Source organism: Motacilla alba, chromosome 3, assembly GCF_015832195.1.
Source record: "Motacilla alba alba isolate MOTALB_02 chromosome 3, Motacilla_alba_V1.0_pri, whole genome shotgun sequence".
Classification (NCBI taxonomy): domain Eukaryota; kingdom Metazoa; phylum Chordata; class Aves; order Passeriformes; family Motacillidae; genus Motacilla; species Motacilla alba.
In genome coordinates, this window is record NC_052018.1 from 33019497 (window position 1) to 33036546 (window position 17050).

At 39.2% G+C, this 17050-nt stretch overlaps 1 protein-coding gene across 1 annotated transcript in view; it reads left to right on the forward strand.

The window, feature by feature from the left end:
• Positions 1 to 13489, forward strand: part of SH3BGRL2 (SH3 domain binding glutamate rich protein like 2) — a 42021-nt gene extending 28532 nt beyond the window's left edge. Inside the window, exons 5-6 of the mRNA XM_038132148.1 lie at positions 10980 to 11060; positions 12160 to 13489. Of these exons, the coding sequence (XP_037988076.1) occupies positions 10980 to 11060; positions 12160 to 12174 (96 nt within the window). The 3' untranslated portion in view covers positions 12175 to 13489. The remainder of the gene's footprint in view (positions 1 to 10979; positions 11061 to 12159) is intronic.
• The last annotated feature ends 3561 nt before the right edge of the window (positions 13490 to 17050 follow it).

Consider the following 17050-nt stretch of genomic DNA (forward strand, 5'->3'; position numbering starts at 1 on the left):
GCCTGGGAAACAATATTTTAAGCTGTTGTTTCTTACCCTTTCAGATTGCCTTTATAGAGCGTTTTAACCTAGTCTTAGAAGTTGCTATTTGGAATTAGCAAGGCAGAAGATGTCATGCAACATGTGAGATGATCTCATTAATCTGTCTGCTGAGCTGATAGCCATTTTGGTTGAGCAGAGTTAATCCTATTACTAGACTTCACTGTCTGCATGAACATCTTTAAAGAGCAAACATGCTTTGAAAGAAACGATATTTTCTAGGATGAAGGAGAAAGTATGTGCAGGTTCTCCAACATTCATGAGTTAACCTGCTGCATTAGTTAATGAAGTTCTTAGGTAATAGAGTGGAGATGAAATATATGCAGAAGGCAAAGGAGGTCAGTGCTGGAAGGGGGATAAAATATTACAATTAGATAAAAGTCAGCAAGCCTTGCACATCTTGTCTCTGTCATTTCCACATTGAGTGTTTTCATGTGTTTATCTTGACATAAATAACTAAAGCATTATCTCTATTAAGTAACTTAAACTGAAAATATACTGAGTTTTCTGTTAGTTGAGTTAGTGAAATTTGTAGATTATAATTTCTGATTGTGTCCAGGCAATTTTAATCCAGTTTTATCTATTAAAAAACTCGGTCTGTTTTTCTGCATTTCTCCAGTCTTATCAGGAGACTTTCTATGTACTTATGCTGTTTTAGGCATTGTTGCTGACAGTTCACATTTACTTACGATACAAACTGGTCAGGCCCTTTGCTGTTTCTCTAAAGGTATGAGGGCTAGACAGTGCAAAGCAAAATAGGTACACTTTTTATTTTTGTCATGTTATTTCAATAGAAGTTCATGAGCATATGATGTCCATGACTCGATGTTATGTTCATGGCTATACTGGTTTTTCTATGTTAGTATTAGTGTTAATTGTTTTGGGATATTTTTTCTCACTATTTTCTCCTTAATAAAAAACCTCAGCAATGTGCACAAGGGTTTTATCTAACAATAGATTTTCCTAGCTAGGACATCACCATTTGAAATAATCACTTTTCAGGATGTAACTGCAGGCTAGAGGAAGTTTGTCTTTCATGGTTTCAGTAACTATCCAAAATGAATTTGTGTCAACCATTTGAACATCTGATAGCTCATGTAGGAGGGGAGAAGGGTGCCAAAAGATGATCAATGTTTACTGGTTCACAGAGTGTCTTGTACCACAGGGGGAGGGATTCTTCTGGTACCAAGAGACAAACTTCATGTTTTGAAGTGTGAGCAAGACCTTGTGGTTTTTCTGAGTTGATGTAATTGCAGATACAATCATTAATCATTAATCTATCTTCTTTTCTCAGTCTTCTGAGATGCACTCTCAATTTTTCAGTATCAAGTTATGCTAATAGATTTTGAAATAAAGTACTTGGCAAGAACAATTTTTATTTCCTGTGAACAAGATAAGAGCTGCAAGCACACAAGAACACAAATAATTTTGCTGATAATTAAGTGCTATGTTATAGCACCAACAATATGATAATTTTCATATTTTCATGACTTTACAGTGTGTTGTCTCATCTTAGTGACATTGCTATAAAATTGTGTGTGAGAATAGAGTCTATCTTTCAGACAAATCAGACACATGACCTGCAATTCAAATTTGCAGTAGTGTAAATCTGAAATTAGTATAGTTATCCTGCTCTAGTTAGTTCTTTGTAAGAGAGAGGAGATGTTAGTGTCTAGTGCATGATTCTGGAGAAAATTCATGCACTTTGCATAAAGAATAGTAAAGTGGGGTTAATTTGGAGTAGAGCCTTAATCAGATCTGGAACGTTGTGTTGTTGGGAACAAGAATCAGTTTTGTCTTGCCCAGTTTCTTACAGAGGTCATCTTCAGTTAGATTTAGTAGCTCCTGCTCTAGCACTTTGACCTACAGCTATGAAATGCCACTCAAATTGTGGATTATATTCACCCAAGAAAATAATCCCATACTGTCTTTCCCAGCCACTGTTCTCCACAGCAGAGGGACTTTACGCACCTGACTTGCTTGATCATGGTAGATGTTTCACACTCATGGATAACCTGTCCAGAGACTCCAGTGGTCAGGTCCCCCTGATGATGAGCCTGTCTCTATGTTGCATCTCCTCCTAGGTGTCCTGACGTGTCACAGGCCCAGTGAGCTGTGGTTAGCTTGCCCTTACATTCTCAGTCCAGGTCCGCTGCAGGCATTTCAGTTCTGGCAGCCTGGTCTGCCTGTTCCTTGTGTCCATGTTCTTCGGTGACATGGCTCTTGGGTATGGGAGTATCTACATAGCATCCTTTAAAAAGGTTCTCTACCCAGACAGCAGTGCCCTGCAGCAGCCCAGATATTTAAGCAGAAAGCCAGAAATGCTGGAAGATTGAATGTCTGAAATTAGGCCTGTGCCTCACACCTCCCTCTTCTTGAATTCTCCACAGCTGAGTACACAACTTTTCTTAGACTAGAAGTGATTCCTGGATCTTTCAGAAGACTGGGAATAGCCACTTTCCAGTGAAACTGCACTCTTGTGAAGCTGCAAGTTAGCACTTTGAACAGTGACGGTTTTATATGCAGAAATCTGCCACTGAAGGGAGATTGCCTGAAATTTAGGCCAACCAAAATTAAAAGGAAATCTATCTTCAGGTGGGAATTTGAGCCAAAGGGAAAATATTTACATAGCAGGCTGACTCTTTTTCTCTTTTTTTTTTTTTTTTTTTTCTGTGAAGCTGTTTATATGGTTTAGAATGTTATGGTAATTCCTGATAGAGTGCAGCAGTAGAGAGAGAGATATGTGATATTTATTGTCCTCCCCTGAAATGTAATATATGGGTGTCAACTCCAAAACAGCAAAGGCATATCGACAAGAAAGAAATAAAATAGGCTGCTGAAAGAGGTGCTGTGTTCTTGAGAAACTATTCAGTACACAGACAATTATTGTAGCCCTGATTTTTTGCACTGTTATGTATCATTCTGTTCTGGGTTTTTTTAAGATCATGAAAAGATGCATGCATGTTTCTTTTTCTTCCATTTTTATAGGTGTCACATTACAACTAAGTAACTGCTCACTGATAAAAGAAAGAAGAGAATTTAACAAAACTGGCTAGAGGCTACCTCAGACATTCTGCCCTGGCCTGTCATTGGAGAGTTTGTTATTATTCTTTTGCCTGCAGGTACAGAGAGCTTGAATTCTGTCTCTAAATGCTCAAACAATGTGGCAGAATTCACCTTAGCATGCCTGCTGTAGTGTGTTCACTTTGGGAGCTGGGGGAGTTGTGAGGCTAATTTGGTATCCAGCAAGTCTGCATTTCATTCTCTGCACCCTTGGAGGTGTCTTATCTGATTCACTTAGCAATTTTTTGGTCCCGGTCTGCTTTTAGAAGAGGGATAATTTTGCTAGATAAAAGTTAATGTGAATTACTCAGAAATCATGTATCATTTGTTAATGGCTAATGATGCTAAAACTTTCTTGACTAATTATTTTTGCCATCAGAAGTAGAGTTTCCTGTATGGTTAATTTAAGCTCTGTGAGAAATTGTTCCTAATTACCTTTTGCAGTTGTATTGCAGCAGTTTTTGGCTCACAGGCACCCACAAAGCCCAGGCTGAATGTGACTTGAGGCCAGTGATATGCACTGTTTATCTTCCTGATTAAGGCTTTGTCTCAGTGAGGAGCACAGAAGGCAGAGCTGGAGTTGGAAAGCAACACCTAGCCAAGAGTCTTCTCCATGTTGGGAGGATTCTGCTCAGATCATTCACAAGGGCTAGTTACAACTTTCAGACTATGCCTATGCTTCTGCCATCCACTTCTCCATTGCTTTTCTGTGTCCGTAGGAAAAGAGCTTTAGTTCGGTGAAATATGTACTTTAAAAAGGGAAATGTGGTACCAGAGGCAAAGTGTAGAGTAGCCAGCTTGCCCAGTGCCAGGGCTTAAAAAATCGAAGCTCAACAACTAAGTAAAAATAAAATAATCCAAGAATTTTTTTTTCCTCAGAGAAGTCAGGACTCATTTCAGTAATGTATAATAGTGTTGCTGTTTACCATGTAGTGGAGAGAATACAATCCTGTTGAGCACCACAGCTTTTATTTGGAGTAAATAAACTGCATTAATAGCTGTTTCAAAGTCAAGTAGCAGGTATTTTGTAAACGATTCCTTCACATAAAGATGATAGGCATCAAAGATGTCTCTGGCGATACCTTACTCTATTTGCTGACCTTTTATTTCCTAAATATAGTAATGTAGGGTGTTTATGTATTTTAGAACACTTTAAAGGGACTGGTGCAAAATTAGAATTGTTATTTTTACAGGATATAGTAGAAAATACTGCACATTTCTTTTTCATTTTTATATTTATTACACTCATATTCTGCAAAACTTATCAGCAAGTATGACTTAATTATTAAAAATTTTGTTTGGGATCCTAATTGTCCTTTCCATGGAACAGAAACTTCCTATAGTGCCATGCTTTCTTGAAAATACAGGTTTTATTATTGAAGATGTTGGACTACTTTAACTAAAGTCTTTTTAAAAGGTGAGTTCTAAAATAGAGGATAAATGATATATGAGAAAAGGCTAAGAAATCTTAATAAATGGCAGTAATACTTTAAAGTCCCATAGTATTGCACAGAATACAGATGAAGCAGTATTTTGGAACAATATCTAGAAAAGGCCATGGCTGTTGTCAGAGAACAGCCAGGATGAAATAAGTTATTCAGTCAACTACTGTTCCACTTGGGTCCAAGTTAAAATATGTGCATGCAGAGCTACTGTGCAGCATGGTCATTTTGTGTCTCTTAGTCATTACCTCATGTAACAGGCTGCCTACCATAGTTAACTCCCTGATATTTCCATCTCTCCCTTTCTCAAATTCCTGTCATGGTCTGATTTGATAGTATTCTTATCCAAACAATTTGTAAAATGACACAGTGAGCTGGAAGGTGCACAAAAGGTGGATGTGACAGCTCTTACCATCCACAGTACTTAGGGATTCTGCCACTAATGCCCCTGATTATTCCCCTACCCCAGGTGAGCACTAGGCACTGGATTTGAGGTCTTCAGTGCTTGTCTAAGGGAAGTCCTGCTGCATTTGGACTCCCTGCATTGGAGGTGAGGGATATCAGTTCTTAGACAGTTGATGTCTGTGTACCCTGGCACCACTGCTGCATGAATGGCAAACATCACATCAGCCTGAGTTTGTCCTGTACTATCCAAACAATAGAGCTGTGGCTGACATCTGTTCCCTTTTATTAAAGCCTTTGTTTTTGGAAGGCTACAACTAGACAGATTACCAAAACAAACATCTGGCCTTTAGTAGAGGAGTAACAAGTTGCTTTGTAGAGTCAATTCTATAAGCTCTTTAAAAATCCTGTGCAGAGATCTTATCAGAAGGTTAGGTAATGAAAACTGTCATGTTTAGCTTGTTCTGTGTTGTACAGACAAGATCTTCTTTTATTTGTATATTTATATAATATTAGAAGAGACTCACATATGCACACACATTCTCCAAGGAGAGCTGTGCTGCATAAGAGTTTTCCATTGTAATCCTGATCAGATCAGTAAATGAATGTCATCTGTTCTGGAGAACTGAACTGCCCTTTTCAGGGAAGATGTTAACAGCTCATTCTCAACGGCATACAGTATTAACTCAGTCAGTAGCAAAGTGCTGATTCAATGTGTTTAAATTGAGTTTCTCACCATTACTTGAAGGAGCAATTATGTCACCCCTTTTATAAGAATGGAGAGATCATAATCTTATATTTAAAATATTGGTCAAGAGAAATAAATTTGAACAGCATGCCAGTGGAGTAATCTGCAAGTATTGTCCAGTAATCAATGCACTTTAAAAATCTTTAGGAAGAGCTATGCAAACTACATTTGGGTGGGTTTCTCGTTTTTCTGCATCTTTGTGTGGTAAGCAATAAAGATTTGTGTGAGATGTTTAACAAGCTCACTCTTGTTGCCAACTAAAAGCAAACAGCAACAAAACCAACTTGCTTGTTTAAAGAAACTTACTGGAAAGAATTTTATTCACAGTTGCTGTCTTTGAAAGTTCATTAGATGTAATGGTCTTCTAATTTCAGTGCATTAGTGAAGGTAAAATTGCTAACTGTAAATCTACTTTGTGTTAATCTTTTACTTTGATCCAATGCCTTCACATTTCTGCTATGTTTCTTGAAGCCCAAATAATTATTTATGCTGATCTGCCATACTGCCAAATTTAACTTTGGTGTGCAGTAAATAGTTTCTCCCAGCAGTGACAGTGTTTATTTAAACAATCCTGAGTATACCTGCTTAACAAAATCCTGAGCCAAATTAATTATGGCAGTGTCTGTAATTACATCACTGCAGTGATCTGGTTTCCAGGAATACATCACACTTGAGGAATACATCACACTTAAGGTCTAGTGATCATCACAGCTCAGATACAGCTAATGCTGTGCCAGCTGCAGCTTTGTGAACTTGGCCATTGATGTTGAGAGAAGAACCTACCCTGGAAGTGGAATTTCTAAAGAGGAGAGAATTCCCAAGGACCAATGGTTTTCCTACTGGAGTAAATTGCCATAAAACCCTCATGAAGGCCAGAAGAACCTAAGACATTTGTGACAGATTTCCTGAATGTTTGTCCAGTGTCTCAAAGACTAAGCTGATGTTAGTTTTCTGTACCTTTTGGGCAGTAGATGGTCTTTGGGATTATTGCATAATGTAGACATGAACGAAGTTCTCCTGTCTTTGATTAATCTGGTTTTAAAGAGTTGCAAACAGCTACAGCATCTATTATTTCCAGGATAAGCTGCAAATATTCAAATTTTAGAAACAAAGCTATGGAAGTGTGAGGCTTGGAGGCTTGAGTTGTTTTGTGTTTTGGTTTCTTTTTTTTCCCTTTACCATCATACTTAACAGACAACGTCACATGGCCTTGCTGATTACTGGGGGTTGGAACTAGATGATCTTTAAGGTCCCTTGCAGCCCAAGTAATTTGCTGATTCTAAGATAATTTTAAAACTTAGTGTATTATACACCTTAATATTAACATAAATGGCCTTATGTTTGTGATACTGAAGGTCCATCAAACCCAGTTTTATCCCAACAGTGGCCATAAGCCTAGGAAAGATCACAAAAAAGTCAAGATATAAAATGGTCAAGCATTTTCCTTGTGTCTAGTTATTTTTCTGAAATAAATGTCACTATAACATATTTAGTAATTCTTACTACATTTTTCTTTCATGATCTTGATCCTTCTGGTGGAAACCTTTAGCATCTTCAGTATGCTCTGGAAGTGTATTCCATGTGTCCACTAACACGTCTTGTACTAAGCATCTTGCCACCACAATGAGCTTCACAGCCTTCCTCGCCTTCTTCCCATTGCCCTCTGGGGTAACTTTGGTCCTGAAGACCTTTGCAGCCACAGCTTGTCTCTCTATCCCAGTTTAGAGTCACTCAGCAGGAGCTGGGAAAGCAATGCAGAGCTTTAGGCCACACAAGACCAACAAGATTTTGCTTGTTTATAGGTGAGCTACAGGCAAGCATCTCACCTACAGTGGCTTCAGTTTATTGTCAACAAAGCAAGGGCTTATTAGGTCAGCTAATTCACTCCCTAGCAGCTGATGGAGTGCATCGAATGCTGTAACTGTTGGGGTGTTAAAACACAGAGGCTGTGTCCTGCTCAGGTTATGTGGTGGGTGATGGACCTGCCTCCAACTTTAAGGGTGAGGAACCATGCCTAAAGCAGTCAGTTAGTTGTTATCTTGTTGAAAAGCCCTTTCTGCCTTGAAATAGCTTTGTACTTACCTTCTTTATCCTCCTGTCCGTTCTTTATTCCTTTAAACCATCCTGAAATATATTTTTTCCTCCTAACTGGCATCTGTCTTTCTTGGTAACATTTCATACCTTCAGTCATGGGATTTATCATCTATATTTTTGGCTTTTCAACTTCTCCGGAGGGATTGAGCATCTCTGCATTGCTGATGATTTATGTGCACTCTCTCCATGTCCTACTAGTTTTAGTACTCAGTTTTTAGTCAGTTTTGATCAGCTACTGATGTTGCCAGAATTCTATACATTAATGAAGTGTGATTAGCAGCTTTGGAAAGCACCAAGTTCCATAATTTAAAATGCTACAGTCAAAATTATATTTGTACACATAGTTGCCTTTTGAAGTGGGGCAGTGGGTAGCAGTTTGCTGTACTTGTGTGTTTTTAGGTTAACTGCTGCTGTCTGAGTGCTTCCCATTGACAATGGGAGCCACTTCCTTGCTCGGGGGCAGGACAGCACTGCTCCACTGATCCCAGCCAAGCCACAGCACTCCCTGGGTAGAGCTGCTTGGGACAGTGACAAGAGGGTTGTAGTAACTTGCTGCTGGTGGTGAAGTGTGGTGCAGAAAGAGGGGACCACTGCCTTGTCAAAACCAGTGAATGGTGGTGTCCTTCCTCTGTGGGAGACAGAATGTCCCACAGAGTTTTCCCAAATGGAACCCACTGGGTCACCAGTGAGTTAAGCTTCTGCCTGGGTATGAAATTCTCATTTTCACTGAGTTTGTGGTGTTTTCCTTCTTCAGCCTCTGCATCTACTGCTGGTAGTAGTCTGATGTCCTTTATTGAGATTAGAATTTTTATGTCCTCACTCATGGATTTAGTGTCTTTACATGTGGCCCAAATCTGCACAGACTTCCTCTCCTTCTAATGGTAAGATCAAAGGCAGGGTGTTTTTGGAGCATGTTTTTTATCTCGTCTGGGTTACAGGAAAAGCCAGGGATGCCCACTTTGAACTCCTACCACTCATGACACAACCACTGAGTCATTGAGAAAATACTTCTCAATGATCTCTCAAGAAACTACTGTGCTAAAGTGATTTCTTAAAATTTTTATAGGACTATTATGCATTTTTGTAACATGTTTTGTTTCATGTTTGAATATTTTGAGATCATAGATTATAATTGCAGACATCACTAGAAAAATTCTCCTATTTAAAATTTACTTCTATTTTATCTAAAACCATGATGCTCCTTCTCCCCCACCACCCATGAAAGTAAGCGTCAGTAGGATTTAAATACGTTTTGCAATGCAGATATTTCAAAACATCAGGGAGATTGCTTCTGGTGGATAAGCTCTTGTGGTTCTTAAATATTCAGATCCTTTTAAAATGAATCAATCCACTGGGTTTTGTGCTCTTTCAAACATAGACTTAGCTCGCTGTTTAACTTTCACAGTTTTTTTCAGTAAGTGAATCCAGGTTTGTTAATAAGTGAAAATGTGGAAAAAACATACTAATCAGGACTTAATAATTCTGAAAGTAAAATGATAACTGGTTTATCAGCTTTTTATTACTAAGTATTAAATTTTATTATTTAGATAACAATAGTCTTTTTATTATTAAGATAACAGCTTTTTATTATTAAGTATTAAATTATTTACAGAGGTTAGGTTAAACAGATGGTGTTGGTGGATTAGCTGAGTGTCAGTCATTGTCAGAGCCACAAGTGCAGCCTTTTTTCTTATGACATTATTTTCAGTTTCTGAGTCCTTTTCTGCTCTGTTTTTCTAACCAATTTATTAACAAAGACTGAAAAAACCATGGTCTTACAGTGGTGATACTTCTAGAGCTAATTGAAGTACTGGGATTAAGAATCTTCTGGAGAATACCAGCATTTGAAAACGGTGCTGAGAGATGATGACTCACCCGAACAAACGCAGAACCTTCCTTGGACAAACTGTTGAGACAAAGAAGTGTCTGGGGGTTAGTGAAGACTGCCTGTGGGGCTTAGGAGGGAGAGTATTCCTGGCAGGAACCCAAAAAGGTGTCTGCCACAACAGCTGCCTGCCTCTGCAGGTTATCTGCTGGTAGTTTACAGGGCTGCAGTGGGCATCTTCCGGTGCTTTAGACCTGCCCTGATGTTAAAGAAAGGGTCCTTCCCCCTGTGGGCTGTACTCATCCATGGCTGCCCTACCTTCAGCTCCAGACAATGTGACTCACTTGTTGATGAGCCTCGTGGAGCAAATGATCAGGTAGATCACAGGCTCTCTTCTCATGTGTTGCTTATATAGCCTGAGTCCCTCATGGGTTTTTATCTGCCTTAGAAGAGTCAGAACAGACCTTTTTAGGGTTTAATATGTCCATGCAGCTTTTGAAGTCTCATTCTTAGAGGTCAAGGGCTTAATAAAGCATCTTTCTGCAGAGCTTCAGCATTACTTATTACTCCTCTAGGTCTTCAGTGATTACATTGTTCCTTTTTAATCCATGACACTGTTGGGAATCCCTTCAGTAATCTTTCAGCTTACACTATGGTTTAGTTGATTTGCCTGTTTTGCTTGGATTTACTTTCTGGCAATTAATTGTAAATTTTTATTAATTCCTAAGGTAGCATATGCCATGTTTTATGAGGAAAACAACAAAAAGTCATCTAAGAAGGCTTACTCTTTCTATATCTGAGGCCTGAGGACCATTATACACTCCTGCTGGCCTTTTGGTGTCTTTCAGAGGTGCTTTTAGTATAGAGGGTCAGGCTGAGAAAGTGCCCTTGTGCAAGTATAGTTGTGGTTTTGGGGAGGCTGAGGCTGTTCGAATAATTATGCAACTGCACAGTATCTCAGTTCATACTGATATAGCAGTATATCATTGCTGAAATGCTGGTAAAGTGTCTTCATCTAGAGCATCATAAAGATTTTAGGAGAAATTCTGCACTTAAATACCTTTAAAATATACCCACAATAGAGTTTCTTTTGATGCAAGTACTTTTGATGCTTATACTTTCCTGTCAACGTAGTGAGAGATGTTGAAGTTAGAGAATTTGTGTTTTTCTTCACCCCTGTAGTTTGTAGTTTGTGATATCATTGCAGTTTAGGTTTTAGGTTGAGGTAGGACAATAGGAGTAAGTATCAATATTTTTCTGAGCATTATTACGTGTCACTCTTTATTGTACTACAAGGTGTGGTAATATCAATAAGGAAAATAGGAATACAAATGTTGACTCATCTTTTCCTTTTTTAATTCTCTAGGATTATGATGGCTTTTTTGAATCAAAGGAGAGCAACACTGTATTCTCCTTTCTTGGACTGAAACCTACTTTGGCATCAAAGGTCAGTGTAGGATTGCAGATTTTTCATGGAATTCTTGAGATGTTGAGGTTGAACTTTTTTTGACCCCTGTGTGGGATGGAGCTCTGTGTTTGGATGCATCCCTGCTGTGAGCCATACCTTGTTCATATCACCCTAGTCCTAATGAAGTAATCGAAATGGCTGTAAGGAAAAGTAAAGCATTTGAAATGAAAACAAGCATATACATGGGAGTAATATGGGACAGCAGAAAAATAAGTTTAAAGATGACATTCTCCTTCACATTATCAATCTAAATTGTAAGCAACTGGCTTAATTATAACAGGAGACAGAACTTAATCACTGGACTTTCAGAAACCTGGCATAATGGCTCAGCATTTATTCACTAGGCATTAATTAATTTAATGATGAAATGCTGGAGTAGTCAGAACTTATATTAACTTTTTTGAATTCAGTTTTAGCAAACACGTATTTAGAGGTCAAAACACAAAGCCAGGTAACATCTTTCTGTTGAGGGCAGAGTAACAGAAGAAATTTTATTGCCTTATGGAAATCTGGACACTTGTTCAAACAGACTGCGTGGTGCATCTTTTGGCAGTAGATCAGACACAGAGGGGAGGATTTTTCTTTCCTTGGATACTGTAGATATAGATGTATTTGGTACTAGTACTGTTTCAGGCCTGGGTGGTAGCACTTAGGTATCTATAGAGATCTTCTTCTGCCAGGAATTAATTTATTTCTGGACCCCTTGAGGGACAGCAGTAGGAAGGAACCTCAGCAGAGAACCACAGAAGCAGGTTATTTTGGCAGGCTGCCTCACTTTGTAGTTTGGAGAACTTGTCCTAGGAAAAAGATGATGTTCTGACGCAATCTGAAATAGCAGCTTCTATGCAGCTCTGTTCCTAGAAAATATGGTGTTGGAGGCCTGCAGAGGTCTCTCTATAAACTTCCTGCTTCAGTCTGGTGGTACTTCAGAGAGATGCATCCTCAGCTCCTAGGTGGTCTGGGGTTAGGGTCACCTTATATGCAAAGGTGACAGGTATAGGAGTGACAATGTATTAATAACATTAATATTATGTTAATAATAATTAATAATGCTCTTTATTTTTTCTCTTTTCAATAGGAGTCAGAACCCTAGAAAGCCCATGTGAAGTACCAACAAGCACATTCCTGAATGAGTGACTCTATTCTTCAGCACATAACAGCTTCCCTAATGGATCACTGTGATAGAGCAAACATGTGTCAGTAGTAGTAGTCTGCTTGCCATGAGGTGGTGCTCTCCAATAATGTGGAGCTAATAACATGCATATAAAATAGGATTAAGGCTGGGCTACTCATCTTCTGTTGTAAAAATGCTCACTCTTGATGTTTCACTTTTGTCTTTTGATTGCTTTTACAACTGGCTCTGATATTCTAACAGGCACGTGTGTTTGAGAATAAGGAGTGAAAGTGTAGGGCTTGTATCATTCATGAATATTCTTATATAGTCACATTCCTTACCTTTTTTAATTCCTCCCACTACTGTAGTTCAAATGAATAGTTTAAGTGCTGCTGGTTATTATGATGTTTGGGCTGGCTAAGATCCAGAAGGTAAAAAGCATCAATCTTGAGCTCTCAGTCTAAGCCAATAACTGCCATATTTTTGCTCTACATTTATTTATTTATTGCGATGTTTATTTTAGATCATGGTTATTTTAAGAGACATGGGCTGCTAATCTTGTTAATGAAGACTCGATTTGTCTAATGATGCACATCACAGCTGACTGTTTAAAACAAATTGCTATCATGAAGGAGGTGCCAAAGGGAAATATTTTGACATGTTTCCAAATGCAGGTGAAATGTTCAGTAAAACACTTGGTGGAAAGTGTTTTACTGGGGAGTCCAGAAGAACTAAAGGGGTCTCATAGCTAATGACAATATGAAGTTATCTCCTAAATGAGAAACTCTTAACACCCAAGGATGGAGCTCTATAGTTGGACTGTCTTAAAATGAAATTTTGCCAAAACTTCAGTTTACCTTCAATAACACACAGCTCCACCACAAGCCACATGAGAGTTGGGGGATACTTTGAGAGCTAGGTTTCAGTCCCATGATGGTTAAACACTCCACCATGGTCCAAGAGCATGCCTAACTTGCCTAGCTGGTGTCCTGGTTCTATCCCCAGATGTGGTGATGTGGAGGTGCCTCCAAGACAGTTAGAAAGCTGAGTGTGTGCTTTGCCAAATGAGGCCAGAAAGGTTGTTGAGCTGAGGAATAAGTAAAGGAAGTGGAGATTATTCCAGTGAGACTGCGCTGATGCACGTAACAGAACTTAGGCCCACGACTTGCTAATAATCATTACAAAATGTGTTCTAGACAGAAGTAAAATTGCATCATGTGTTTTGAATCAAATCTGGATACATAAGTAACATCTATGCTGTGATGTAGCTTTTACTAAAGGGATTTCATACTGGCAAGGTAGTGCTACCACAGCGAATGTCCTTGTGTCTTTGGGTAAATGGGAGACAACCACTATGTAGAAAAGCTGCTTTGCAATCACAGCATCACTCAGACTGTGTAGTTTGAAGGAAGCCAGACTTATATAAATTGTCAGAAAGCAACACTATCACAACAAAAGCAACACTGTGAAACAAATCACATGTTCTGTTGACATCGGTAATCATGGCATACCAGACATGTCAGCTGGAAAGGACAGCTGAAGGTCATGTGAAGCTGAAGCAGTGCAGCACTGTCAAAATCAGGCCAAAGAACCACACTAGCTTGCAACAGATATGGGTTTGTCTAGCAGAGCATTAAAAATATCCAGAGATGAAGATCTCATAACTATGTAGGTAACCTGTGACATTGCTGCGGTGCTTTCCTAGTGAAAACTTTATCTTTTAATGCCCAGCTTTGACTCCTAGGTTTTAATTTGAGTCTCTTACCTTTGCTGTATCTTTTTGGCATTCACAGTGAGAGATTGGCACCATTCTTTTTTTAACAGCCCTCAAGATAGTTGTAGGCTACCATTGGGTCACCTCTTAGCCTTCTTCTTACTAGACTGAGCAAACCTGACTGCTCAGCTGAGCTAAAGAGCTAGATGGAGCAAGAGCACACACAGATTTGAAGTCTGGCAGTATTTACTGGTCAAAATCTGTGCCAGAGCACCTTCTCTAGAGGAATCCTGAATGGGCATTGATGTACATATGTACATTTTTAAGAATTATGTTGTCTGTGTCAAGGTACTGTGACATTCTTCTAACCAATCCCATATTTTCATGAGACTTGAACCTCACTATAGGAAGGGAATATGACATGAGGTGGAGCTGTACATTGTTAACTTCACCACATTCAATATATCTGTTTCTGAAAAGAAGTTAAAATATTTAACTTTGTAAATGAATAGAGATATAAATGTATGTACTTTTGCAGTTGATTACAGAGAAGCCATCCTGGATTTATCATGTACTTGATACGTTGTAAACTTTGAGAACTGCCTGAAGTCCCAGGTTTGAAAATTTTACCTAAGTGTGTAAGCATATACACATGAGTAATCCTGGATGAAATCCCAGGCTTACTGATGTGAAAGGAAAAGCCACACTGATTTCTCTAGGGATGAAATTAGTTTCACAAAGCTCATTTTGAATTTTGATAATTGTAGACTAGAAGGCTCTCGTTTAGTGGAGAGTTAGTCTTGTTTCAGCTGTTAAGTAAACCTGGCTTATTTCAGAGCATGTGTGTGGGCATAGTCAGTTGTACGGAGGGCAACACTAGCTCCAAAGATATCCTGCTTGCTTGCATGGATTGGCAGTGTAAGTCCCTTAGAATGTGTGCTTTTGAATTATAAATAGCTAGTTTTAAAAAAAAAAGAATATATGTTTGGGTGTGAATTTTGTCTGTTGAACGACAGCCTTATTTTTGTAATTAAAGCAAGTAGACTTCTAGTTTGTTACACAAGATGATCAGGAATTTTTAAAAAAGTTTTGTAGTAATGAAATGTAGCTATCAGGTAACTGAAAAGGTCTGGGGAGTCTAGAGACATTTACTGAAAGAAATAGGAAATTCTTAATTCTGTTTAATATTTTGGCATATAAAGTTATGCTGAAGAACCAAATGATCCCAATTTCTAGCTAATACTTATAACTACCCCACTTCCTAAAATTGAAGCAGTGTGAGTGAAACTTAATCTTTGTACCTAGCTAAAGTTGCTGTGTGGGCTGACGTGCACGTGCACATTCACTGTATCAGTGGCTTTGATAGAGGTGTTTTTGTTTGTGCCACACACTACTGCATAGTGCCTTGCCAGAAAGAGGACTGTTTCTGTGGGGTCTTCTTAGACGTGCTTAAAACTTTGAACTGAGAAAGGCGTAGTTTCTATATTGCTATTTTTAATAATACAGTAAATTTATTTTGATGCCTGAGTCAAAAGGCACATGCTTTGTAAGACTGAAACAGTTTTTGATGAGTCTTCTGAACTCTTGATTTTTCCTAGGTGACTTTGTTTTTTGATTTTCTTTTCCTTTTTGTTGACTGTCTAGAATCAAACTTTCCAAGGGAAGTGAACCTGGAGTAAAGCCCATAAATTCATGTTTACACTTTCTTTAAAACAGTGTCTGATTCTAATGTTTAGCAGCCCAAGTGCTGTCACTGAAAGGAAGAATAGCTGCCAGGCTCTCAGTGGATTTCTTGGTTGTCCCTCCCTGTCCTTTTCCACCATCAGGCCATTTATTTCAGGTGTCCTATTCAGGCAATACTATGATTCATAAGTAGGACTCTGAAATTGCCTTGTGGCCCTTCACAGGAATGCAAGAGTGGGGTGATCACCAGGAAGATGCCAAATCTCTTTAGTTTTCAGTAACTTATTCACTGATTTCACTACACCTTGGCATGGACAGTGGGACAAGGATGGAGTCCCATATGTTCACCCTTCACAGAGAGCCTGAGTGGAGGACCCAGTGCAGAATGGCCCACAGCTTGCTCTGGCACCCTGAGCAGTGGTTCTCACAGGGGCCCTTGGCTGGCAGTGGCGTGTGTGACACCATACACCACTGCTTTCCACAGGACTCCAGCTGCATCATGGCCTATGCTTCACCCTCCTGCTCCCTAAGGAATTTAGGAGGGAAAACAGAGAACATCTTGAGAGCAGTCCTTTAGCCAGGGCAGGTCCAGCCTACTCCCTTCTTCCTAATCTTTACCTCTTCCTCATGTGTGTGATCCTGTCCTGTGTAGACCTACCTGTGTGCAAAGCTTCCACTCCCAGCCATCTGTAACATCCCTGTGGGGTCACAAACGTGGTGTTCCCCTTCACGGCGTCAGTGTTCTGTAACTCTGGAAGGGAGGGAGCATGTTGCATCCTAGGTTGTGTACGTGTTATGTATTAAACTGTGTTCATCTAATAAAAAACTGCAATTCAAAAAAGAAATTTGCTCTGTGTTGTATGTGATGAAAGAAACAATGAAAAAATATGAGTTTATTCTTGCTGTGGCTTGCTCTGGTGGCAGCCTGGTGCTTTGATTTGGGCAGCCTCTGCAGGTGGAAGCACTGCAGAACTTTTCACCTGGGATGGGTGAGCCTGATTCTGTAAGATGTTAATTGGCTTTGAACCCCGGTGGCTGCATGGGAATTGCAATGTGTCCAGAATACTTCTTGCTGGTTTGGGGTCTCCCCAGATAAACAGTAGTAAAGAAAAAAAGGGATGATATATTGTCTTCTATTTCTTATACTTGGGTTACCTGGAAATAAAGGGCAGATCCTTTGGGGTGGCTTGGACAATGGGGACAGGAAGTTTTCACACAATGAAGTTTTGTTCTTCAGGTTAAAACCTTCACCGCTTTTTATGTCTGAGAGCAATGTGAGTTCCTGGTTTGCCTATCTACTTTACCAATCCACAGAAGGTAATGTAATACATTTTACCAGTTAAGTGGCTAACCAAAGGTAGAGGTTGCATAATTACAGTTTTCCCTTGATTCTTAGTCTAGTAAATAATTTTTAATACCTTTTCATTCCTGTCTAAAGCTTGCCCAGTCTATTGTGGT